The following is a 24,415-nucleotide window of genomic DNA, read 5'->3' on the forward strand; positions in this document are numbered from 1 at the left end:
TTGGCACTTGCGCCGGTCCTCATTCTTTAAAATTGAAAACTGGAAAAGCGAGGGAAGGAAAGTTCGCCGCTCTCTCTCTCTCTCTCTCTCTCTCTCTCGCTCGTTGGAGAGGGAAAAGAGAGAAGAAGAAAAAAAAGCCATAAAGAGGTGACATTGCCGGAGAGCGCAACGGTGAGGAAGGGAGTCCTGCCGAGGGAGGGTAGCCGATGCCAAATGACATACGCCCCCCCCGCCCGTCCCCCGCCCTGCCAGTGCAACCCGCAACTACAGTATTCCGGTGGCATTCTCTGTTTGTGTGTTACCGGGCATGGGGCCAATCTGATGTCTTTGGGGGAAAAAAAAGACCTCATTGATACAATAAGACGAAAGATTTGTGAAAGCTGAGCCGGGGACTTGAAAATTCGTCCGTTTCACCCCCCTGCCTCTTTTCCGCAAAGGGCCTGGATGGGCACACGCAGGGCAAGGTGACTGTCTAAAAACCGGTCGGGGTTCGAGCGAATTACACGGAAAGGCTCGACGCAACCGTTTCGAAATGACCGAAAACGTATCTGCGTTAAGGGTAATACCTATCAACTTTAATCCTACGTGTCTTCAAATGACCTTCGGGGGGAAGAAAATAATCCCTTATCGTGCCAGCGTCCACAAGGTGACTAATCTAAAATGTGACCAGAGGGAACGGAAGCTATTAATAGCCAGACAGGTCTAAACCCTCGCGTCCAATTAAAACGGTATTTACGGCAGGATGTGTAGCGCGCGTATGAAGTGTGGCTCCTTCTCGTAGCGTCCTTAGCCGTCAAACCCGCTCCTCTGTGCGTCCTCCAGGCACCAGCACACCCCCGGGCATCAGCGCGGCGGCCGTGCCTAGCATAGCCACTCCCATCGGGGTCAACGGCTTCAGCGCCCTCCCGCCCCAGAGCAACGGCCCGCCCACCTCCGAGGCCATCTACACCAATGGGATTCACCCTTACCCAGGTGAGGCTCCCGCCCCCCTTTCGACTGCTCGCCGGTCGACGGGTCTCTGAGGAAACCCCGCCCGCGGGGTACCGCCATTTTAAAGGCCGCGTTGGGAAGTGCGCCGCGCGCTTCTATTAATATGATTGGCAGAAGTGTCAACGGTGTCATTACTTCGTTCTTGCGTGACTGTGTGAAGCTCTGATTTTCTCTTTTCTTAACGACAAGCTGCTGCATGATTTTCCTTTTTTTGGAACTGACGAATGCATTGGATTCCTGCATTATGCAAGACAACTGCAGTGATAATGAACTACAAAGTGTTTTGTTTGGCATGCTGTTAATATTTCATGCAAATATCTGGGGGAGGGTGGCGTTTTACAGAACCGTGAAATGTGATACCAGCAGTCTCTCTCTCTCTCTCTATCGCTCTCTCTCTCTCTCTCTCTGCAGCACAAAGCCCTACAGTTGCAGATCCTCTCCAGCAGGCTTATGCTGGCGTGCAGCATTATGCAGGTCTCTCCTTTTTTCCACTCAGCTCTTCTCTTCATCCTCTCATCACCTGTTCCTGATCCCTATGTGTCATCTTCATCTCCTCACCTTCTCCTGTTCTCTCCATCTCATCACTTTCTCACATCCTATCCTCTCCTCTCCTTCTCTTGCCTTCATCTCTTCTGTCTCTCTTTAGCCGCGTTTCCACCGCAGGAACTATACCCCGGAACTAGGAACCTTTTGAGGAACTCAGTGCGTTTCCACCGCAGGAACTAGGGTCTAAATTTAGTTCTGGGGGCTTTGTTTTACCCCCCAAAACGTTCCTGCTCGGGGGGTAGTACTTTCCGAAAGTACAGGAACCTTTTGGGTGGAGCTTGCAGCGCTGAACATTTCTGATTGGTCGAGTACTCGTAGCGTTTGTGTTGTATTTATTTTCCGCCATTACCCGCCATGTTTGAAAATATGCAGCGGCAAACCAATTTATTTTCATAATAACTTCAAATCAAACTTGTATGTTATGCGGCGCAGTAGCCTACTTTTGGTTATAGCCTATCAACGTCTTGGAATTATAACGTGTGCTCTTCTGTTCTTTTCTTGCTTTAGTATTCGTTTTATAAAATGCTAAGCATTCGTGCTGGGGCAGCATATTACGTAGGCTACCAAAACATTCAAACGGATTAATTCGGTTGCTGAATATTTTCTTCCGGATTTTCTTTGTTAGCCCGTTGTAATTGACTCAAAACGTTTGATACAGTTATGTGAGGTATGCGGTAGTTCTGCATAATTAACATTGGTGATACAGTACAAGCAAACTGGAAATCACCTTCCGCACTTTTTATCCGGGTAAAATATCAGGTTAATTCTAGTAATCTTCCCTTTAGCTTTTTCAGACTGTCGTAATTTTACTGCCATTTTTCAATTCCACGAAAAGACCAGGAAGACTATGGACTAATTTATGGTGCATGGTTCGCATCTGGAGGGCACACTTCGCTGCTCGGCTAGCAGTAACTTCGAAGGAAAGCAAATGGTGGCTGTACCACTACTAATTTACATTTTCACGCAAGTCCGAGTTTTCGTTCTATTCTTGTCATTTTGCGATTAGCCTATATGGAATTGACGACGAGAAAGTAATAAAACAGCTAATTGTTTACAACGTGTGCATGTTTTCTGCTGTTAATAAATGTGTTTGAGAGGATATATGAAAATAAATAAATACAAAAGTAACCATATATAGTCATTGTTGGTAACCCGTTGTATATAAGTGGAATAAACCCCTCCGGGCTGTCCCGGTTATTAGAAAATAATGTAGGCTACTTCGGTGGTAGTATGGGGTTACAGAAGAAATTATATGACAGATGGACCGACGACAACGTCAGTGGGCTAATTTGCCTAATCTTCGCGGTACTTTAGACCCCGGTGGAAACGCAGACAACCATTGGCTGAAGGAACCTTTTAGTTCCTGGTAAAGTAGTTCCTGGGACTGAAAGTTCCGGGTAATTTTGGTGGAAACGCGGCTTTTGTCTCCTCTCCTAATCTTCTCTTGCCTTCACTTCCTTATCTCTTTACCTCTTCTCATAATCTTATCTTTTCTTCACCTCTTCTTTCTCTTTTCTCTCCTCCCCCTTCTGACACATAAGCTAGCACTCACTACACCTTTACAGAGACATGTCAACGGGATTTAGTTTTTATAAGTAAATCTTCAGCTTTCTTTCAGTATGTCCCCATGCAAACCTGATATCCTAAAGTCTATGCACTTAGGGCTTTTGCATCTTTATCTCCACTGGTAACTTAATTTTGGACACCAAATCCTGGAAAACGTGGATGTTTTTCTGTGTAGACCAATAATATGAACCGACTGTAGGGTCTTTTCAGTGCATGTTCACAATTGGACACATTCCTTTTGCTTATGCGTATTCAAAATGGCTGAGATAGAAAATGAAGCAACCTTAAAGCTATAATGCTATTTGGTCGCTAGTCTGGGAAGGGAAATAGAATCATACAATGGAAGCTTTGTGAGAATGAGGACGATTGCTCAATTCAGGAAAGTAAATGTGAAATTCCCCTTTTATTCTCCCTTGCTATAGCAGCCTACCCCGCCGCCTATGCGCCAATCAGCCAAGCGTTTCCGCAGCAACCAGCCATCATTCCCCAGCAACAGAGAGAAGGTAAGACAGGCCCCTCCCACCTTAGATAAAAGGTGATAATTGCAGTGTTCCATTCAGATGTGTTTTGCAATAAATTAGCAGAGTAAGATAACTGGTTGGAGTGTGAGAAATGTTCCCCTGATCATGACTTAATATGGTGCTGTAGTTTAGCTGAAAGAGCAAGAATTAAGCTTCCATTTTTAAACAAGAACTGTTCGTACCCTCTGACTATTGAACTGGCAAAGATATTTTTTCAGGGACAGCGACTAGATAGTCAGTGATGTTGAACTTCTCAGTCCAGAGAGGCAGAATTGCTCTTTGCTGTAGCTGGTCACACTTTGTCGAGTGCTCATCTGCAGGAGAGGACCTGTGAGACTGAAGGTGAATCGCTATCCGTGCAGGTTTTTCTTCTGATCTGGCGCCCACGCTCATAAAGTGTCTGAGAGTAGTTCTCATCCAGCGTCAGGTTTCCTGCTCACCCGCTAACCTTCCCCATTGTGTGCCATTAGGCTAAACTTATCCTAGCCGAGCACTCCAACTCTGAAACAGCGTATGAATACGAAATGCGGTGCGGCGTCACGCGGCCCTCTGTGTTGTAATCATAAGGGCCATATGCTGTATTAGGCCGAACAAATAAACAAACAAAAACAGCCTTCTACCATGTCCTCTAATAGTGAGCAGGACTGCTAAGCTTATGTAAGATGCCCTCCCGCTCATTCTGAACGGCCATTTTCAGCCATTCTCCAATTACTCCAGGCAACGAGGCGGTGGATAAAGCATCCGCCCGATGCCATCGAGCGCTTTATTTAAACGCGGCTAGCACTTCCCTCCGCCTGAGAGCACTCTGTCCTTTAGCTCGCCTGTGCATTCTAGTTGGAGAGAGAAGCTCGGAAACAGCCCTACAGACAAGGAGTCAGAGCAGACAAGCGCGCTTGTGTCAACGCAAATTCTCCGTCTACATTATTCCTGTTGGTTGTTTTTTTTGTTTTGTTTTTTTTTGCAGGGCCAGAAGGCTGCAACCTCTTTATTTACCATCTCCCGCAGGAGTTTGGAGACGCCGAGCTCATGCAAATGTTTCTGCCTTTTGGCAACGTCATCTCTGCCAAAGTGTTTGTGGACCGGGCAACCAATCAGAGCAAATGTTTTGGTGAGTCAAATGAATCCGTAACGAAAAGCATTTGTGGAGGGGAGAAGAGAGCAGGGGAGAAAAAAAAAACTCGACAAAAAAGTCAAGTTGTTGTGTTTTTGGAAAAATCTCTTTGTGTTCCAGTTTGTTTCCTCCAATTACTTCCTTTCCTGGCTCCGCCTGCCCATCCTAATCAGTTTGCAATTAAGGTTTTAAACTTGGCACCACGCGTTAGCGAGCAGGGGCAACCAGGTGAGAGCTCGGTGGAGCAGTGCCAGGAGGAGCTCCACTGTAACCCGGGCGAGTCTCCTCGGCAGATGTCTCTGAGACGTTGAGGTTTTGGGGGACGTCACAGCCAGGACGCCCCCCCTCCCCCCAGAAACATGCTCTTGGAGCTCTGCTCTAGCCCCGTGCTTCCGAAATTGTGGGTAAGGGGTCTGCTTGTGGGTTGTGGGTTTCTCATTGGCTCATGAAAAAATAACTTTCAGTGCAAAATTAACTCTCCTTTGACATTCATGCCAGTCAGATCAAACACTGTGCTTGCTGTACTGGTCCTGTGCTCTGACATTTAAAAAAACATTTGAATCCTATATTTGGTCTGAATGTTCTGCTACATTTTGGTAAGTTGTGAGTCAGAGAAAATATATTTTAGGCATTAGGAATTAGCCAGGATGTCTTGCAATTCAGTTCTGCTCTTTCATTGACTCCCACGGATTCACCTGAGTTACTAATATTGTTAATACTGATCATATTGGTGCAATTTCTACAGCCGTTACTTCCTTTTTTGAATTATATATTTTTCCATTCGAATAATGCAATCTATTAAATTTGTTTGAACAGTGGCATCATTATGATGCTAGATTGCTGTTTATATTTTGATGGAACAGGTGCTTGCTAGGCTAAAATCTCTGTAAGTGTAATGGTAGGCAGTTGTTCTCTGGACCAAGGCAGTAGTAGTGTTGAGGTCAAGTCGCCTATCTTCAGACCCAAAGTGAAGCCGCAGTTCATGACCCTTGATTTTACTGTGCGGATTCAATGCCTTAAAGACACCTTGAAGCACAGTATATTCAGTACAACAAAACAAAAGCTTACTACAAATGAACAAGGTTATGGCAAAGAATTCCTAAAGAAAGTAAATATGAAATTAACAATATGTTCATATATGTGAATGATAGGCTGTTTTCTCTTTTTTAATTTTAATTTCTTATTGTTAATGGATTACAAAAAATAATCATATTTTAAAAGTAAATTGTGTGAACAAAATGTCTGTTTAAATTACAACTGTATACATTTCCAATAGATGCAGTACATGAGTAATTGCTGGATCCACGGTCTCATAATAGTGAACGTAATGTACATAAAATATGTTTATATTGAGAAATTTGGATTTACAGTTGTTGTATCAGCAGTATCAGACATAATCTTGGCATTTTCCATTCTCAAACAAATGCAGTTAGCTAAATATTTTATGTGAAAATAGTTTCAAAGCTTGATTTATAGAAAACAAAATGTATGCTTGGTAATGAACATTAAATGCATATTAGTAAGAAACCAAGGAGATATCACTATCATCTGCAAATGTTTATACTGCTGGTAAACTAATTAGCCATCGAGCATGAGAGAAACTGCAAGAATATGCAAGGTTGCACCTTACTATAGGAAATGAAGCCTTTAAAATTCCTAACATTTCATAATATTCAGCGTCACAGTATCACTTAATTCCCTCCTCACTGAGTATCGTCTGACCGAACATCCATGCCTATAATTGTTAATAATAAATGAAGCTTCGTTGTGGCTTATGTTTGTGTTTAATTGTTTCAGCTCTGAGATTGCAGCACCAGTGAGGAGGCAAGGGGAAATATCTGACTTATTTTTACTTCCATCAGCTAAAGCCTTGGCTAAAATAAAAAAAGTGTGACCTCTGCTTTTCCCCCTTTCCTCTTTGCATCTCCGCCCTAAGGTGATTGAGAAATAAGCCGAAAAAAACCAGTGCAAAGATGCCCTTTTATTAAATGACCTGCGCCGTGACCCCGCTGTCGAAAACACGAGGAAGCGTTTCATCGGTGCCCTCTCCGTTTCTGGTTGTTATTATTGCGTTATGCGACGCGACTCGGTCGTACCTCGCCTCAACTTTGGACCAATCGCAGCCGGCGTACTTACGGACTTGGCCAAATGTCATTGGCCGGCAGAGATCCGTCGCATGGGGGTGTGCGCGACACGTATTCCGAGGGAGCAAATTGCGGGGATAAACGAAGCGGCATCTGGGCCCCTCTCGTTATCTGCTGGCAAGTCAGCCGTGATCAGCGGCCGCTGGCTGATGCAGCAGTTGGCGATCCCGCCAGAGTTAGCGAGGGTGAAAGTGACATTCCCGATCTGATAAACAAGATGGAAAACCCAGAGAAAAGTGCTCCGAGGCTGGGGTTGAATTTCACTTTTTTACCTGCGAGCGCTTCCTAGCCCGGCTTTAACCTTCACCCTGCAGGCTTTTTTTTTTTACTTTACCGGCAAACAGCAAAATTGCAGCTTAAAAGCTTTTCAAAGTGTTTTTTTCTCTTTTTTTTTCTCACCGCGACCAATAAATGTCCCTATTCTCCAGAGCTTTCCACCGTAATGTCCTTTCAATATCCTGCCATGTATGTGCTTTAAAATGGCTCTTTTTTTCCATAATTTGTATTCCAGCAAAATCACACCTTTGTGTACAATTTGGGCAATTTAGTGTCTTGCATTGCCTTCCAATGCTGAAAGCGGAAGGTAAATGATCTGCTGTTCGGTGGAAAATTGTGTTCTCGATTTAGACTCAAGGACTTAAACCCATAGCATAGAATATGATCGGTCTCATATTTAGCCTGTTTGGGAATAACAGGTATTTTGCGCTTTTGTATAGAGGACTGAATTCTGTGTTGGTATTCGCCTTGCAGGTAACTGTTATGTCAGTGCAGCAAGTATAGTTTATTGCCAATCGCAGCACATAATAAGTCCTGGAGAGATAGAGGATTTTTATTTGTATTTTTTTTTTTTTGAAAGTAGCACTCATCTGCCAACTGTATTTTATTTTTGAAGGGTGTCCAATAAAGGAAAATGGTTGCGCTGATTTTTTCATTAGGACGAGCGGTTCAGCTGGAATCTGATTTGTTTTGAGACATTTTTTGTAGGAGGAAGGTAACTACTTCATGTTAAACAGCAGTGTGTGGCAGATTTAAAGTCATTTAATGGAATCAGAAAATGTAATTTTGTTAAGTATATATTTTTTTCCTGGACTGAAAAAGAGGCTGTGTTAAGTTAAAGTAGCTTTATAAATAACTAACTAAATATTCTAACTGCCAGAAAATTAAAATATCTGTGAGCCAACTCAAAATGAGACTAGCAGTCAAATCCGTAATTTGACACACAGCCAGTGTAGAAGCGTCTCTTCAAACATGGCGTAAAATGGCCCCTATAAATAATCACACCGTGTCAGGTTATCCTCGTGCTCTGCTTTTGTAGGGTACACACAGTGCATAAATAAATTTAATTTCAGATCATTGAAAATGTATGCACCATTTTATCATTTTACTTTTATTTTTTATATAAACCCCAGCCTGTCCGCATTTCGTTATTCATGGAATAATCACAAAGAATTTATGAGAAGTGATTGCATCAAGGTGTAATGAAAAAAAAATGTTCCCAGTAGTTTCTTTGTGATACAGACACAGATACTTTCTACCAATAAAGGGAAGTGAGTTTCACTGCTTCGCTGCAGAGGATGATTCTCTCCATTGATTTCTGCCTCTGGTAAAACATCTCAACAGCAACCGCAGCTGAAGTAATAGGACCTCCAAGTTACAGTAGACCCCTGCAAATATTGTGATATTTGATATGATTGAGCGTGGGACCAACCATAATAGACAGTTTTCATGCAGGGAATATTCCAGATACTTCAGAGGATATCTGAACAAGTAGGAATATGTGAATTGTACAGCTCTGGAAAAAAATTAATAGGCCACATCAAATTTTCAGTTTCATAGTTTATGGGTATATGTACTGTATAAAAGTACATATACCCATAAACTATGAATCTAACTATTGACCACATTTGATTTTAAGTCCAAACAATATTTTCATTCAGGACATTTATTTGCAGAAAATGAAAACTGCTCATAATAATGATAATACACAGTGTTTTGTGCAGAATAATGCAAACTAAACCGGTTTGTACCTATAAAAAATGATAACAATAATAAGGGTTCAACTATCAACATTTGGTGGAGTAACTCTGATTCTTCTTCAAAAAAATATGGGCCTGTCTCTTAATTTCTTTTCCAGAACTGTATGTGGATATTCTAATCAGTGATGCTTTAAGGCATGTAAAACAGGAAGTTGGGATCAACTACAGATTAGTATGAATATTCTCAATAACTGGGAGGTAGCAGACATAAAAATAGGTAGTAGGGCTGCTTGGTTCTTCTAATATGTGCTCAGTATTTTTTCACATGTAAATTAGACAAATGCCACTAGCTTGAGTTCAAATTTCTAATGAAAAATAAATGACAATTTTATTTTTTTTTAAAAGACATCAAATTTCATGTTATATGTGCAGTCAGGTTCATGTAACTGAATTTCATTACTGTAATCTGAAATGTTTGAAATGTATCTTGGAAATAGCACGTTTTACATTTCTGCCATGTTAATAAAAAATGAAAAAATATATATAATAAAACTTAGTCATTATATTTGTCAGCTGTCTGAAAACTGACTACTTTCTGACAGCTTCCAATGTATTAATTGAATTTCAGGTTATTTTGTTCAGTGGCTGAATTGGAAGTGGAACTGACATTTACCCTAGTATACAGGATTATTTTCAATGTCCACAAAATTACACTTTAAGTTGATTTAAATTGTTCAAAGATAGTTCAGATAGTTGAATAGTTAGATAGTTAGAAGATTCGCTAATAGTATGTTTACTTGGGCAATGTTGTTATTAGAAGGAATAGCCAGCCTGTTTCAGAATCACTAGTGTTTTGCTCAGAATAAGCTGTTTATGCTCTATATCACGACATTGCAAAATATTCTGGCTAACAATGTTGCATTAAAATACATGTAAACATAATCATTATAAATGCAATTTATTATGATGCCTTGGCAAAAGCATAGTGTTTTTACATCGGTGTCCAACTGTTGAATTATTTCCCTGCATTCACGTGCTTACAGGGAAATTAGAATAATAAGAACTGCAGTTGAAAATAGACTGGTCAATAAAGGGACTAAAATGTTGATAGACAACAAATATGCTCAAGAATCCGATTTGAATTTCAGTGGAAGCGGTGTTTTTCCACCCCATTGTGAGACAGTTCTCAGCTATACAGTGCAAGGCTATTAACTTGTGCTTTAGTAATTAAATTTAAATATTTGTATTTTCACGAAATAGGTAGAAGAAAAGAACTAAAAGTTCCACCGTGTTTTGGCCAATGGGTTTAAATATGTCAAGGTTTTTATAAATCTTCAATAAATGTGTATCCCCTGCTAATACCCCCTATGAGCACATTCATTTAGGTGCATTACTATGAATTATTATGAAAATAGCAATCTTAAGGCAGGATTCCGGAATTCTCCACAGCACCACATTATTTTAATCCTCTTTATTTGCTCTCTCAATATTGACATTTAGGGAGGGAATCATAGCCAAAGTCTTTGAGTGGAGTGAAATGGATCTTCTTCAAAGACCTTATACTGCCTCCTGTTTTAGGTTATATAAAAGCATTGTGTACACACACAGATACTGGGGGAAAATAACCTGTCTCGCTTAATTTGAAACCACACAAGCATTTTCTTTTTGTTTACTTAAAGAGGAAGCAGCTTCAGTCAGGCACAGGTTATTGGTATCCGCCCGCTCTGTCATTGTCATATCTTGTTGCCGCGGTGACGGCTGCAGTAGGGACATTCGGATTCTCGCAAGCTGAGGCTTTCGAACCTCCCCAAGCTTCCCACTGTGGTACGTGGTATGGTCAGATGGAAAAATGGCCTAGATCCAATCAACACTTGTCCTTAACTTTAACTTGTAATTAAATAGAAGTGTTACTTATTGTCAGCTCAGACACTGCTCGATGAGTCATGGTGATGGTGATCTCTGTACTTGTGAAATTGGGAGCCAAATCTAAGGACACATGTTGATTGAACCCAGGCCTAGGTGTGGAAATTACACGAGACTTTTGCTACTTTTACAAAATGACTTTCCCTTCACTTGCCTTGGATTGCTGTTGGCATCAAATCTGAGGCCGCAGTGCCTCCTTATTAGGTAGCAGAAGAGAAATGGTTCTGTCTGTCTCCAGGCTATTCTCCAGCATGAGCCCTCCACAGTGCTTTGTGTGGTCTACTTGTGGTTCCTCTGTGTGGCCCATGTGAACTAATTTCCTTGCCCCTCCCAACGGGCTCGCAATTAATGCTTACGTTCATTTGTTTCTTTACAACTTCACACTTCGCATTTTCCTGCGAGCAAAACTAATCCTAATTGTGTTTTTGAAGGACTAGGTATTACTTGCATGTATTTATGTATTTGTCAGATTATGAATCTGAAACGTGAAACTTCCAGAAGCATGGAATCAATCAGCATGATGCACACGTCTGAACTTCTGGTTCAATGTGAATGGTGAAAAACTGCCAAAAAGTAATGCTGCATAATGAAAGCACTCCCTAATAGCAGTGAATACAGTGGATTTTTATAGTCCAGAACAGCAAACAGATGATTTTGTTCTTCTAATGGTTTTATATGCTCTTATAATGGTCATAATAAATCTTAGCATAATAATGTCCTTGTCACAAAGTAATGAATTTGGTCATATCGAAATTCTTAATTATTTATCTCTTGATATTGAGATAACCCTTTTGGTAAGGCCAGAATCTCTACCGAAAAATCTTGTACTACGTCGGTAATGTCAAAAACCCATGGTAAGAATCTAGTTCCATTTTGGATTATCATTATTTTGTGATCTCAAGATAATCAACCCCTGTAATTATCGTACAATGGCCACAACCAGACACAGTATAATTGAGCTCTATGTGCACAGGAGCTACTATGAAGCAGGCATGCTGCTCTTAAGGACAACAGTGAGGCATTATGGGTGTGCTGGTGCAATTAATGTTGAAGGCTTATATTTTACTACTGAATTTCAGCTTGGTGTTCATTTGCTTTGTTACTGGCTGCTTCATACCTATGTTTTGTTGTTCCTGTTGCTGGGGTGATATGAATCCTAAGTAGTTTGCAGTAATGACCTTGTAAGTCACGGTGGATAAGACCTAATGCCATATGAATAAGTAATAACATCAAAGGAGCTATTTGAAAGTGAATACATATTTGCAAAAGAAGAAGGAAAATGCCTTCATTTATTTTCACTCTTACAGATACTTTTAACTATATGGAAATATTTGTACTGTTAGCATGTTTGCACAACGCACCACCACGCAAACAATGAAAACTCTATTGCAAGGATCCTTCTGTCACTGACATTGTTAAAACTCAAATATGCAAAACCACACTGTTCAGTTGTGACCTGAAGTTACGGAGTATGAACAATGGTTTTATGAAATGTTTTTTTTTAGCAGCTGTGTCGTCTAGCTTTGGCTTCATGCTTGTGTGTTACAAATATTGCAGGATGCTTCTCAAACGCCTGCTTTGTGTTTGCTCTTAATTTTGGCGAAATTGAGCCGATATTTATTTACTTATCACTTATTTATTGTCACTTTCAAAACATTTGGCAGCCGCGATGATTAAGCTAAAATGCTGTGCAAATAATGAGATGTAATGGCAGCTTAAATTTTGATAAGAGCAAACTGCGAAGCAGGGAGATTGAAGGGCCTCAGAGGAATGGGTGTAAAGCACTGGAAGTTATAAAAGCTCTTCTGATGTAAAAGTATTTTATAAAAGACAAACAGAATCTGATTGAACTCGCTGATTTACACAGCCGAAGGATCACAAGTTGACAGAACTGAGTCTGAGCCAGGCCGTTGTAGTTTGTTCCTCTTTTTTTTTTTTTTCCTCCCAACACTAACCTTTTTGGAGGCCGACGCGAAAGGAAAGGGCGAGATTTATTAAAGTCGGATCTGACGGGGGGATTGGTACTGTTTGACAGGCTTTTGGCTGCCTGGTTTGTTTAAAGGGTTTGTAAAAAAAGCACGGGCCTTATCTCTCCGGGGCTGACAAAAGCCTGCCCTCTCCCCCCCCAAATTAAATTGGACCCATAGCGGCGTGATCAAATCAGCCGGCGAGCGGAAAATTTGAGCCGTCAATCACCGAGGTGTCTGATAAAAGCAGCCAGGAGTCGCGGTGTGGAAAGCTCCGGCTCATTCCGCCCTGACACTCAGGTAATAACTCAGATTCGAAGAGCGCGGAGCCCACTGTGGAGCTGCGCTGCGCCCGCGGATGGCCTGCTGCGCAGACTTTAACCCCCTCGGCCATCACCGTAGGACACCCCCCCCCACACACACAAGTGGTCTATTTTGTTTCCACACATAAAGTTTAGTACTCACAAAAATGAACTTACCAAACTGGAAACATGCAGAAAAACAACCAAGACTTGCATTTTATTATCAAAGCTAAGGATAAATGTTTGTTTTATTCTGAATTCTTTCTCTCCCTCTCTCTCAATCTCTCTCAATCTCTCTCCTCTCTCAATCTCTCTCTCTCTCTCTCTCTCTCTCTCTCTCTCTCCCTCCCTTCCCCGCCTTCCCCTTTCAGGCTTTGTCAGCTTTGACAATCCCTCCAGTGCTCAGGCTGCCATTCAAGCCATGAACGGCTTCCAGATCGGCATGAAGAGGCTGAAGGTGCAGCTCAAGCGGCCAAAGGATGCCAACCGACCTTACTGACCCTTCTGCCATCCACACCAGGTAAGGCCAGCGGCTAGGCCAGGCAGGCCTGGGAAGACACGGGTGGGAAACGGCTGCTTTGCTGATGCTAGCCTGAAGAAATTAGCATTCGAAAAGGCTGCAGTGTGGCAGTCAAACGGGTGATCCTGAACCACGCCTCAGTCTTCACAATCACGTCAGATTGGGAAGATTAACTTAGTTTGGATTACTGCTGGATTGGATTATTTTTTCCTGCATATTTCAGTAATGAGATTTCAGATGATGATGATGATGATGGTTTCATGATAAAGCTTCGCTCAGAAGAAAGGAGAGTGGTTTCATATCCTTTACAAGCAAACCTATTCCACGCTCATAAATTAGTCACTGTGAAATATTTTGTCACACTTCAAGTTGAATAAATTATACTGTGCTGGGCTTCCGCCTATAAACTTTCTTGAGAGTATAAAATAAGATTTCATTAAATGAGCCTCTGCACCATTTTATTGTGTAGTCAAATGTTTGCACACTTAAAAGGGCCAGATATTGATCGATAGCCACAACAAAGAGATAAATAGATCAATACTGCTATGAATAAAAGAAAACAATATTAAAAATCACTATACTCGTAATTGAAAGAACTCCTGTAAAGGAGACAATGCGTGGAGCACTGAGAGCCCAAGACCGATGTTTGATTGACCGCTTAATGAATGCAGTGAGGGCAGGGGAGCTGTTCTGGAACACAGAGCACGGTCCTGACGACCATCTTCTCGAACGAGCTGACCGCACCGCGTCGCAGCTCGGCTTGCTCGCTAGCCCGAGCCTGTTCTCCAACATGAAGACCAAAAGGTCACGCTTGTCTGTGAACGTGTCTTGTGTTCGATGTCTCTTCTATTCATACCCCTTGTCTGGTCATGCCAATTTTTTCTTTAAATCTTTTTCCCCCTTCAGGTGTCACATAATCCTTCAGCAGAGTTCCAAATATAAATTTTACTGGATGGAAAGTAAATAAAAATGGAAGCAGGATAAAAACAGCACAGTAAAAAAATCAGTCTTCAACTTTTTTAATTCCATATGCTTTCTTGTGTTTTCTTTATATTCTGTTGTTTTGTCCTTGGACCTCCCAATACATCCTTGCACATATAATATATATATATATTTGTTATATCGAATGAGTCTTTGCTGTGCTAAAGGACAAGGGCCAGCAAATGAAACTGAAAATTTATAGGTCTCCATGTGCCTTAGCGAGGTGCACATGGAGAGGGAAATTGTGTGAAGAATAGAAACAATTGTGTTCTACTCCCACGCTGAATGCTAACGTGATAATCATTTCACCAATGGCATTGTGCTGTTGGCAGCAATATCATATATATAGTATATATACAATGCAGGCCAAAAGTATTAGGCCACCTGTGGTTTAAAAAAAAAACTTTAGGTAGTGAAAAATTCAATTTCCTCAAAATAGCCTCCTTTGGCTTTAGTTACAATTCAAAAAAATATTGGAAGTCTATCCAATCAGAAGTCTATCTAATCATTTTGCAAAGTGGGAGGTGAAGCTGTGGGAGGGAGGTGGAGGGGGAAATTAAATTGAGTAAATTCCTATCTACCTTAGGTTTTTATCACCACAGGTACCCTAATACCTTCAGCCTGTAGTGCAAGTAAAATAGGCACTAAAGTTGCAAGAAATATGGCATAGAAGGCATTAGAAGTAAGCATATGGTGGCAAGGTTATTCCCAGCGCGAAATTGCAAAGAAGCTTAAGATTTCCAGGTGCAGTGTACAGTTTTCACTTGGAAGGGTCCAGCTGATGGGCCTTCTGGGTGGAGGGATAGTTAAGGAAACTACCTCTCCACCTCCCTCCCACCCCTCCACCTCCCACTTTGCAAAATGATTGCATGGACTTCCAATAATTTGTTTTATTGTAATTAATAGCCTAAGGAGGCTATTTTGAGGAAAGTTGTGTCTAAGATTGTTTTAAGTACAACTAATCTTTTCTGTGTTATTGTAGGTAGAAATGGAAAAAAAAATGTACTCTGGTTTGTTATTCAATAAATACTCATAAATTAACTGTATATATGTAGATAGTTCATGTGTATAAAGCCCTAATAAGGTGGTATGGTGTTAATGAAAAATGCAGTTTACAGTATTGCAACTACACAGAATGATACGGATAGGTTTCATATCCCTTCAGAAGAGGTGAGCTGCATCTGAAATTGAAATTTCTGACCTTTCATCCCTAGCACGGAGTGCGGTGAATGCATAGAGTATCCGTTAAGGGAGACCTGTAAATGCCTGCTGACTCAAACTCAAATGCTGCTGATTTGTTGCAAGCAAAATATTTGGTTACTTTTTCCACACCTTTTCCACATCTTTTTCATTTCCATTTTTGTACATCGGTAAATTTATTTATTTTGACAGTAACAATGAGCTTTATATGATCTGTCAAGGAATCCCAGAAGCTGGGTGCAGTGCGTTGGGAAAGGGTTCAATTTTATTGAAAAGGAAATTCCACCACGTCTTTTCTTCTTTTGCACCCAACCAACCTGCAAACCAGGCAGGGCCAATCATAGCTCAAGATGGGCTTCCCATGGTCTAACCACCCTACCAGTCATGGGTGACATACTCCCAGACCTGTAAGTTGAACCCATGGTGTCATTTTATTTTAGATGACGTCATGTGGCGGGACTGTGACTGCGTTGCATGACGTGGCGTCGATTCATTTCAGTATATATCTATATATTACATATTTATCTATATATATTATTTGACAATTTGTGGAGTGCAGGTGATTGACGCCTTTTTGATAGTTGATAGCTGTTGTAAATTTGAAGTGCTGATTGGTTGGTCATGATCGGACGTGAACTTTGACCCTTTTTGGCTGTCGTAATGTGACCTTGTGTGTTTTCATTTCTGTGAATTTCAATGTGTATGGATATTTGATATTCTATATATACACCTTTAGCGCTTTTCAATTCTTTATGCTTTTGCTCTAGCGCTATTGTTTACATAAGGAGCCAACGCCCAATTTTGTATTTCAAGAATTTAATTCTTTGCAGAAAAGGACCTTTTTAAATAAATATCTCTCATGTGGATGAGGCTGAACGTGACCCCCTGTCTGCAAATGCGAGGTACTAAAACTGGAGAATTAAAACCCATTCAACTTCGTCTATATAAACAGCGTGAGCACAAATATTTACACACCACCTCTACATGTAATTAATCTGCATTTGGAGTAGGCCCTGCTTTTGTTTGAGTAATACGGCCATCAGTTCCTGTTTATCTAGGAAGATGTTTACCAATTGCACTGTGACTGCGGGCTATTGGAGCCGAGTCCTAAGCAGACCTGTGCAGCAATGAGTCCAGAACACTCTGTTGCCTGTAACAGCAGCAATAAAATTGCTCACACTTAACATTCGCTTTTTTTCTTCCTTTGTTGCTGGCAGGGTATTTTTATTTTAAGTGTATTTGTATTCAAATAGTCTCATGGCTCAAGGACAGTATTTTTGCATGATAAATTTCACATAAAAACCAGCAAGTCTTCAGTACAATAACATAATCATTTGCCTGTTGTTCTAACTTTTACACACTGGCCTACCTCCGTGTATGTCAGTGTACAGCCCTGATGAGAACTGGGAAGTTTAGTGAAAAACACTATGATCCTTGACATCCAAAACTGTGACCATATGCAGAGGAGAACACCAGTCCAACAATTCTTTGTGATTGAATTCAAACGTGTGGTTTTTTTTCACCGCCATTCTAGTTCGGTGAATTCAGCGATCGCCAGAACTGTGAGTCAAAATCTAGATTGAATCCAGGCGAGTGTGCCCTTGCCTGCCATTTTGGATTTTTTTTTTATTTTTAAAAAAAGGTCCTTTTCGTGCAAGTTACACTTTTTTTTGTTCCCAAGGGCCAACCCTGATAAGACGACATTCTCATTGACCTCTTTTGCCCTATTCTCCAAAAGCCTCTTTAAAGCCGACCCCTCTAGCACTGCCTCGTGGGTTGGTGCGGGGAGGGTACTCTTTGGCTTCTGGAAAAGAGCGCCGGTCTATTGGGGTTCACCCGTTTCTCTCTCGTATTGGTCTCTCTCGTAGATCCACGACAGGTGCGTGCTGGAACACTTGAGCATGCTCCTGCAGCCCAACTAAGCATGCCCTGCTGAGAACGCAGTTTACACCCGTGTGCAATGAACATATATGTGGCTGGGAGAATATACGTATGTTTTAACATTGAGACTAGTACTCCATCTGGAAATAAATTTTAAAAAAAACATTCATTAAAAATAAGTTTTGTTTATGTTTGCTGCTTTTCCTGAGAAATTTCCCCCTAAAGCTTTCTTTAAAAAAAACTTCATGTTACCGTTATGTGTTTTAAAGCGACTGTGTTTTTGGCTTTTTTTAACGATGGAAGATCGAGTTTCACTACTTCTGGTGTTTTATGAAAGTAGCAGTGCCTTGATTAGGCCCGTAAGCATGAAAGGGTAACAGCACTAATTGCATTCCTGGCTTCCTATAATTTATTGGAAAATTAGAATTACCTTCATACTAAGAAGGCTGTTCTATTATAGGTTTGCACCAACTATACTTTCAAAGGACAGAGCAAAGAAGTGGCACAGGATGATTTCCTGGTGTGTTCTTTACTGAATTCTGTCTCAGCTGTCTCTCCTGCTCTCAGTATGTTATTGAGTTGATGCCTTCGAGTTTAATTGGTAGACGTACTGCACTGTCATCCATTATTTTTATTCATATTCTTCTTAATATGATTATTGCTGATATTTGTATCCATTTCTTTTATATCTCATGTATATCGCCTCTTTTCACAGTAGTTCCAGAAAACCAAGCATTGAAGGCCAAGAAATACAATACAGTCGCTTTAAACAATCTGTGCTGGGTTAAGTGTTTCCTGTACTTTCTAAGCATAAATGTCTGTCCCGTATGGTAAAGCTAGTCACGGTACACCCATTTCGCTGGACTGAAATCATTTCCTCTTTCATTTCATTTTTTAACATTATTGCCCTTCTCTGTCTGGTTTTTTTTTTTACCAGGAGTGCCAGTGTGCTGCATAAGGTTGGTGGTTCTGATGCTCTGATGTTGTCTCTCTCTTTCAGGATGAAGGACCTCGAAAAATATTTCCACAAGTGCAGTATAAGTAAAAAAGACTTTGTGCTCTGCTACATATCATGAAGGAAGGGTGGTCGCTTGATTATTCGGGGAAGAAACCGAAAGATTCGGCAACCGAGATGTGGTTTTTCCAAACGTGCATTTTTTTCCCCTGCCAATCGTCCCTGTTTTGCATTGGCATTTCAGACAGAGGATTTTGCCAAGACCAAGTTTTTGCTGCTGTTTCTTTTTTTTTTTCTTTTTTTTTTTTGGAAACAAAACGGAAAACCTTTATAGATACATTATGCTCAAAAGCATGCATATGCATACTGGCACATAAAAAAACAAACACACACACATACATACAAAAACTAAAACACACCCACACACACACACACACACACCAGTACACACACAAGCACAGACATGCAGAAACGCTCACACGTACACACGCCAGACCGCTGGCTTTTTATTTTTGTGCCTACACTGGTGTTTTCGATATCTCCGGCTGCACAGCTGACAGGGAGAGCTCTGGAAGACAGGAACAAAGAGGAGAGGTGGAGAATCCAGGATTATTTACCCGCATCATTCCTTAGGAAATAGGGACCAAAGGACCAAACGCTTTTTAAAAGAATATATATTTAAAAAAAGAAAAAAAAACTCTTACCTTGTAGCTGCAAGTATTACAATTTAATAGTAGTCAAAGTAAAGGAACCATGAAATCAATGTCCAGTGGCCTAAGAATGGATGTGAAATTTAAAAAAAGATAAAATAAAAAAGATTTAATATGAAAAGTAAGGGGGGGGGTGCTGAAAATGATCTGGTAGCTGTTTTCTGTACCAGGTAGTTTAGAGAAGTAGCTTAGAAAACTAGATTTTTTAAAAATCAAAAGATATAAACTTTGTCAAGGAAGGAGAGAAAAGATGGGGAACAATAGTTTTGTCTGTCCTGGTGCATCATGGGACATTAATGAGAGGCCACTGGATATCTGTCTCATTATGATGTACATTTCATCGCAACTATCTGAGAGTTGCAAATGGAGGGAAAACAAGACTGAAGACATTTCAGTATGCCTGTGCTGGGCAAGGTGCAGATTTTTGTGGCTTCCCATAAGCCTTTGTGTTCAAGCGACAATCTACTGAGAAGACCAAGCAAAATAGAGAAGGGTTTATCTATGGGTTTATCTATTTTTTTGTACCACAACAGGGAACTTGCTTGAAAGTCTTGAAACTTATTGAAAACAGAAAAGGGTTCCACAACTGAGGCAACGGATGCTGAAGAGAAAGACATGAGTGAGTGAGGCGCTTGATAGCTACTGAAACTGCCATAAGAGCGGACTTGGCGAGATTCCAGAAAGAATTGGCTGCTCTGGCGTTCGTGAAACTCCTGGCTGAGCAAAGTGAAAGCAGGATGTTTGGGTGAGGGGAAAGGCGCGGATGTTTATATCAGCTGAAATCCATTCCAGGTCCATCAAGTTGCTATAAAACGGCACAAAATCGATGCTTGTTTCTCCTGCAGATATGTCCAGGTCTAGCTGCGAAGGCAAATGTTTTATATATGACCAAAAATAAGCATAAATTGCCCTGTCCTGTATATGAAAACGGAGGAAGCTCACAAACAGTGTTGGCTGACAAGAAAAAAGTTTGAAGCGTGAAAGCTTTTAGAGCTAATTCAGCTTTGTCATTATGTTATGCAAATGGTATTATGAAGATGTTCCCTGACCTGCTTTCTTCACACTTTATGTAACGAGCCTATGGAAAAAAGCACTTCCATCACGACAAGATGTTGATTTAATTTGAGCCTCTCACTAAATCTAGGCCATTCCACAGCTGAAAGGTAGGAAACGGTTCTGCTCCACCATCCATCCCGTTCAGAACACAGCAGTCGATCCCCCGAAATGTTCACTAGAGTTGAGCTAATGTCTTTGAACCTGAGGAAGTCTGATTGGTATCATTAGCTTGGGATGGATTTGAGCTGTCTCAGGTGCCAAATTTGCCATTTTATTTTGCGACAAGCTTGGAGGGGGGTGGCTGGGTGGGGAGAGGAACAGCTCTTCTGTCATTTGGGAAGCTTCTGAAAAAACAATTCATAAAGCCAAACACCAGCTCTATGTACACCCCTCATAGTGTTGCATCAGTGAGGGGGGGGGAGGGGGGTGTTGCTGCTACATGGCAGCATGCAAATTGGGATAAGGATCAGAAGAGACTAGGGGTGGAGCACATTCGAACACATTTGAAGAATCCCAGACCGACCTCCACCCTCCAAGCTAGCCACAATCTATGCCATCAAGTTGGGTTCCACTGAAAAACCAAATCCAAGCTAACAGACGTCCGGTCTCTATTTTTCAAACACAGTGTTTGCTTACTGCTGGTGCCTGCGACGTGCCACGGCAATGTTAATAAGCAAAATCAGTCGGTACACAACGATGGCCCACTGCCTCCCACCCAGCCTGCTCTTGTTTACATCTGGGAGTTTCTCTCCAAAGCTAAAAAGACACATTCCCAGTTACCATGGCACTGTTTGAATGCCCTGGCTATGCATCAAAACAGCACCTGGGAAAAGCGGATGCACCACTACTATCATCCTCTCACTGTTTAAAGAAAACGTGGTGCCAAGGTCTTTTAATTGTTATTTTTCTATGATTGCATTTTGTTTTATATTCATGTGTGTCTCACCTGAAAAGCCAGCTTCTGTATCTCCTTGATACATAGTCTCAGATATTCTCCCTCTCTGCAGTTCTCCAGCTATTTAGACCTCTGCAAAAACTAACTCACTGAAAAACCTGGCTTGGTGACCACTTCCCAAACAATATTTCAAACTTAATGGAGATGAGGGTTCACAAGGGCTTATGAAACCATTTTAATCAAATATCCAATATTAGCATGGTCCAAAATGTGTTTTTTTATATCACAAATGCCTTCTGTTCTTTACAAATCATTGTCTTGGATCTTGAGTATGTGTGATAGATACCGTTGACGACTAACCTTCAATGTGGACAGAAGTATGATCAAAATGCATTATTAGTCCTAAATTCACTAGTTTATCTGGTGGTATTGAAACTCACTCGCTGGACACTAATAATGTTTCCGGAATGATCCCTGGCAACCATTGCAGAAAAGATTGATGCTTGATGATGATACACCATATACACCCTATATCTAATGGCAACTGCATTTCAGTTCAGGAACTTTAGTCCCTGAATTTTTCAATTGTCAGCAATTCACAATGAACCTGAGCATCTGATGAATAATAATATGCTTTAGTTTTGGAGTAATTAGCATGTTTAGCCTGTTTTTTGGTACAGCACCCCCAATTGGTCAAATTTCACTAAACTTGGTGTGTGTCCCCCAGGTCTCATGGTAAGCATGTGTACCAAGTTTGATGCCAATAGGCAAAATGGTTGCAGATATATGGCCATTCTTCCTTTATGGCACCTTTGTTGCCAAATTCATCATTATATTGCAACCATATTGTTTGACCACACCGCTACCTTTTACCAGATCTTAAAGAAAATGGTCCATAGATGTAATACCCAAAATTTCTGCTGGATTGGGCAATAGCTATGGGAGGAGATGTCTAAATGGGTTTTTGACAAAATTCAAGATGGCTGAACAGCAATTTGGCTAACACCAAGTTATATGATTTGCCAGTTGATCATTAATTGCAATGCTCCACAACAAGTTTGGTTGAAATATCTGCTTTTGTTGCAGAATAATCAGCATATACATTTAGTATAGTGCCCCAAGAAATTTAATGCAACCTTGCATACCCCTTAGGCTCCCTGGCAAAAAAGAAAAAAGGATACCAAGTTTTGCATCAATACAAGAAAGCTTCGCAGAGATATGGCTGACTTCCTGTTTGGTACTTTCACCTTCAAAATAGTTTGTTTACCACAGCTATATTGTTTGACCTAGCAACTATCCTTTAATACCTTTTGGTACAGTACTCTCAAGATGATGCCTGCCAAGTTTGAGGTGATCCATAAAGTGGTCTAGGAGATGTCTTTTAAATAGTTTTCAAAAACTTCTAAATGGTAGAAAATCTAAAATGGCGCTGAACCATTTTGGGAGAGATATGATTGCTTGAATATCAGAAATACAAATGACAGTTATAGTTCCACCAATTAGCCAATCAGTGATAAAATCACTCTGTGGTCATACGGATATTCCCTCTATGAGAGTGCAAAGTTCATAGGTCTAGGTCTGATTAGGTCCAAAATGGGAACAGATGAAAATTGCTAACAGCATTTCTCGAAATGGCAGTGACAAATAAGTACAGATATATGTTCCTGATGAGGAAATCTCTCTCTCTTATCTCTATATAAGTTTTCAATTTCTTAAAGGCAACAATATAGTCTAACCTAGCAATTTATCTTTAAATTCAAAATGACCAAAAATTCTATATGGAAATTGACAGAGGTGGATGTGTTCAACTCAACAGGACCTAAGAATCACAAAGAAAAAGGAATCATGACTCTTGGCCAAACAGTTAAAAAGTCTAGCATTAACAGCAAAAAATCTAGCATTAACTTTGACTGTGACACTAAAGAGTCAGTGGAACTAACCCTAAACTTTGTGACTGAGTACCTTAGCCTGTCCTCTATCAATGAAAAATCCACAAAGCAGTTCTATGGACTGACATCAACACCTATGGTAGAAACTATAATTATAGTGGGAAAATCTAGCAATTACAATAGGTGGCTTCGCATCATTGGTTCTTGGCTCCTAATAACGATAGTATAATAACAGCAACATTAAAAGTTATAATTATAGCTTTGGTCCTCGGGCATATGTAGGCGTTTTCTCTCAATGTACACCGTTTGGCAAATGAGCAAAAACATTCAAACTGACTGTAAAGTTTATCAGATGCAACAGGTTTATTGTTTAAATATTTAGTTTCTGAAGGAAGAGATTATTACTGTGCAATTGAGTCTGCCAGAAGAGTTGATTTGGTGATGATTCACTTTGTCAAACCACCTTTGTTCTGATGCATAGCCTTCAGAAAAGTGAATAAGATTGACCGGTAAAGCGGGCATTGATCAGTAGTAATACTGGATATTCTATTAAAACTGCCCAGGAAGTTTTGTGGTGGAAAGAGACAATGTTTGGTATCTTCTTCCGAGAATGTCGCACAGAGGGGTTGCAATGGAAAGCAATCGACAATGCACTCTTTCGCTGGCCAAAAAATAATTTCCTGAGCCTTGCAGTAGCTTACAAATATGCCACTGAGCATTTTCCATTTCTTTTATACATAATCTTCAACACAAAAATGTGGCCCACCATGCTTTTCATTACATAGAATGTTCCCTTTCTGAGATGTTGCCTTATTGTGGCCATTTTTCAGAATAGACTGAATGAAAAAAAAAAGCAAAGCATATTGTACAGCATTGAGGAAAAAATGAAAGTAGGGTACTGGCAAGCACTGTAGATGTTCCGAATCAAAATTATGTGCACAGAATACAATACAAATCCACTGCCCTTGGATTACATCAGCTCTATGTCAGTTACGTGGCCGTCCTTCACTTCAGCCTGCAATTATCAGCAAATTTTTAAAAAACTACATCAGTTCAAAAGATGGCCAAACGCCACCCAATTTCCGCAGTTCTTCTGTATAAATCTTCAGGATGTTTGTTCAAAGCATAGTCGCACACTTGTGCGGTCTCAGTAGTGTGGTTTGAAATGCCACACTGGAGTTACCTCCTGAATCTCCTGATTTAGATATCCTCCAAGAATATATGATCCATTTACACCTAACGCAGAAGAAACTGTAAGCAAGGACGTACAGGCAGGTGAAAA

At 40.7% G+C, this 24,415-nt stretch overlaps 1 protein-coding gene across 4 annotated transcripts in view; it reads left to right on the plus strand.

Annotated features, from left to right (window-relative positions):
• Window positions 1–24,167, plus strand: part of celf6 (CUGBP Elav-like family member 6) — a 131,052-nt gene extending 106,885 nt beyond the window's left edge. For 3 of the 4 annotated variants that reach the window (XM_064336058.1, XM_064336060.1, XM_064336059.1), the window contains exons 8-13: window positions 823–972; window positions 1,402–1,464; window positions 3,525–3,605; window positions 4,588–4,731; window positions 13,418–13,566; window positions 18,629–24,167. In XM_064336058.1, coding sequence (XP_064192128.1) covers window positions 823–972; window positions 1,402–1,464; window positions 3,525–3,605; window positions 4,588–4,731; window positions 13,418–13,545 — 566 coding nt within the window. In that variant the 3' untranslated portion in view covers window positions 13,546–13,566; window positions 18,629–24,167. Of the gene's footprint in view, window positions 1–822; window positions 973–1,401; window positions 1,465–3,524; window positions 3,606–4,587; window positions 4,732–13,417; window positions 13,567–16,075; window positions 16,155–18,628 lie in introns of all 4 variants that reach the window. The other variant, XR_010330126.1, reaches the window with a different exon arrangement.
• The last annotated feature ends 248 nt before the right edge of the window (window positions 24,168–24,415 follow it).

The sequence above is a fragment of the Anguilla rostrata genome, chromosome 5, assembly GCF_018555375.3.
Source record: "Anguilla rostrata isolate EN2019 chromosome 5, ASM1855537v3, whole genome shotgun sequence".
In the NCBI taxonomy this organism is placed as follows: domain Eukaryota; kingdom Metazoa; phylum Chordata; class Actinopteri; order Anguilliformes; family Anguillidae; genus Anguilla; species Anguilla rostrata.